General features: G+C 42.9%; 1 protein-coding gene across 1 annotated transcript; it reads left to right on the top strand.

Annotated features, from left to right (window-relative positions):
* Positions 1–34: 34 nt before the first annotated feature.
* slc22a6l (solute carrier family 22 member 6, like) lies at positions 35–2407 on the top strand. The gene is made up of 8 exons (XM_020587601.1): positions 35–552; positions 662–765; positions 932–1086; positions 1206–1374; positions 1501–1624; positions 1717–1832; positions 1924–2138; positions 2225–2407. Exons 1-8 carry the CDS (start codon positions 148–150, stop codon positions 2335–2337), a joined length of 1401 nt encoding a protein of 466 aa, XP_020443257.1. The 5' UTR covers positions 35–147; the 3' UTR covers positions 2338–2407.
* The last annotated feature ends 167 nt before the right edge of the window (positions 2408–2574 follow it).

Here is a 2574-nt window from a genome sequence, read left to right as displayed (position 1 = left end):
TGTCTGCTCTGGCAACTGACGTTTTCTTGAATATTTTCACAGGTGCTAGAACAACATAATCTTTTTTACACAAGCACATATTTTAAAGGAGCCTACCAACAACAGGATCTAGTGCCATTAACATTGGACTTCTGGCTGTACAAAATCATGGCCTTTGGTGATCTCCTAGATCAGGTGGGCAGCACAGGACGCTTCCAGGTCCTACATGTGACCCTCCTTAGCATACCTGTCCTGATGATGGCCAGTCACAACCTGCTGCAGAACTTTGTGGCTGCGGTGCCTCCTCACTACTGCAGGGCGCACACAAACCTCTCTGAGTTCCAGCTGAGCCCAGAGGAGACACTGCTGATCACAGTACCATTGGACCACTCAGGGAAGCTGGAGAGATGCCGGCGTTACATTGCTCCACAGTGGCATCTTCTGGCCAAGAATGAAACCTCCACTTCAGGGGAACAGAGAGACACTGAGGACGGTCTGGGTGTTGATCTGCAGGGATGCACAGAAGGATGGGTCTATAACATGACTGAGATGAAGTCCACAATCATATCTGATGTAGGACTGCATCACTCAGTTTTTTTGTTTTAGCTTTTTCAACTTTATTCACAGTGCAAACGTTTATAAGTCTTATCATGTGTGTTAACTTGTGTTCATTTGTTGCAAGTGGAATTTGGTGTGTGATATGCGCTCTTTGAAACAAATGGGACAAACTATCTACATGGGAGGTGTGCTTGTGGGAGCTCCTATTTTTGGAAGTCTTTCTGACAGGTAACATTTAATTGTATACAATTGTTTATGTTACTTTTCCATTGCATCTTTTTAATGTGCTCATCTAGTATTATAAGTTGTTCATATGTGTGTGAGTCCAACGGGTTAAGGTTATGTGATATGCTATAGTCTGTCCTCATTTTATGGGAACCTACCTGGTCCCTAGATATGGACGACGCATCCTCCTGCTCATTTCTTACCTGCTGATGGCGGTGGCAGGAACCTGTGCCACTTTCTCCACCTCCTTCCCCCTCTTCTGCCTGTTCCGGTTTGGCTGTGGCATGGCTCTGTCTGGACAGGCACTTAACACCTTCTCACTCAGTAAGTTATTTAGTGGGATGGACAACAATGAGTAAGTGTGGATGTAGTCAACAGGCCTGTCACTTATTCCAGTACAGGGGCATGATGATGTCTTCTTCTGTAATTTTTTTCATTTCCAGTTCTGGAGTGGGTCCCCACTCGTGTGCGAACTGTGGTGGGGACCATGACAGGTTACTGTTATACAGTCGGGCAGTTGCTCCTGGCATTCATAGCCTACTTCATCCGGGACTGGAGGTGGTTAACTCTAGTGGTGTCTTTGCCCTACTATGTATTCTTCCTCTACTCCTGGTGAGATGCCCAGTACTGAACTGCAATAAAAAGCTATTGTTGCAACTGCAATTATTGAGTTTAAAGATGTAAAGACATAACAATCAAAGATGTTGTTATTGGGCAACTAACAAATATCACATACAGGTGGTTCCATGAATCCTCAAGATGGTTAGCCCTGAGTAACAAGCCTGACCAAGCCATCAAGAACCTCAAAAGCGTGGCCAAATATAACAGACGCCATGAAGAGGGAGAAAAAATTGACATTAAAGTAAGGGAATCTGTTTTTGCTATTGCACTATTTGTCTTTATAGCTGCATACCAAATAAATGTGAATTAAAAGAACTCTCTCTTTATGTGTAGATGCTTCAGGAGTCCATGAAGAAAGAGATGTCTTGTTCCCAGGGCTCCTACTCTGTCCTAGATCTCTTCCGCACACCCAAAATGAGGACGATGACAGCCTGCCTCAGTGCTGTCTGGTACATTTCCTGGTCATATTGCACAAAAACTGTTTGTAAGAACCATATATGCAATTGCATTGGCATCACAGATGCCTTTTTTTAAACTTAGGTTTTCAACCAGTTTTGCCTACTATGGTCTTGCTATGGATCTGCAAAAGTTTGGGGTGGACATCTACTTAATACAAGTGATCTTTGCAGCTGTTGACATCCCTGCTAAAATTGTCGGAAATGTGACTCTGAGCTATATGGGACGGCGTCCATCACAGTGTGGCAGCCTTATTGTTGCCGGAGTCACTGTTTTGATCAACTTGCTGGTACCTAGAGGTATGTTATAACACAGGCATACGAGTGTTGCATATACAGTGTGTTTATAGCACTCTAGAGAAACAACATGTTCCACTTCTGTGCAGATCAACAGATTTTACGAACCTGTCTGGCTGTCACTGGTAAAGGTTGCCTAGCTGCGTCCTTCAACTGCTGTTACCTTTTCTCCGGAGAACTGTATCCAACCATCATTCGGTAGGTCTTAATTGTCAACAAACATGTAATTCTCAATTATTTTGTTGTGAAAATGTAGCTTGCATTGTTTAACAAATTATTTTAGTTTCTATCTCATTACTATTTGTTTATGAGCTAGATGAGAGTTTCTTTAGTGGACTTGCATGTTAAGCAGATAAACAAAACTCAGCTGCTATTCAGCTAAACAAGATGGTCAGAGGGTTGACTGGCGATAGATATAAATCAGTAATTAAACAGTCAA

This window comes from Monopterus albus, unplaced genomic scaffold (assembly GCF_001952655.1).
Source record: "Monopterus albus unplaced genomic scaffold, M_albus_1.0 scaffold464.1, whole genome shotgun sequence".
NCBI classification, from domain to species: domain Eukaryota; kingdom Metazoa; phylum Chordata; class Actinopteri; order Synbranchiformes; family Synbranchidae; genus Monopterus; species Monopterus albus.
This window is presented reverse-complemented; position numbering and strand designations above follow the sequence as displayed.

What these genes read in the sequence shown, in the direction of transcription:
- slc22a6l (XM_020587601.1), top strand. Translation starts at nt 148, where the DNA reads ATGGCCTTTGGTGATCTCCTAGATCAGGTGGGCAGCACAGGACGCTTC. An exon ending in AGTCCACAATCATATCTGAT is followed by an intron (nt 553 to 661) that starts GTAGGACTGCAT and finishes ATTTGTTGCAAG; the next exon opens with TGGAATTTGGTGTGTGATAT. An exon ending in GTATTCTTCCTCTACTCCTG is followed by an intron (nt 1,375 to 1,500) that starts GTGAGATGCCCA and finishes TATCACATACAG; the next exon opens with GTGGTTCCATGAATCCTCAA.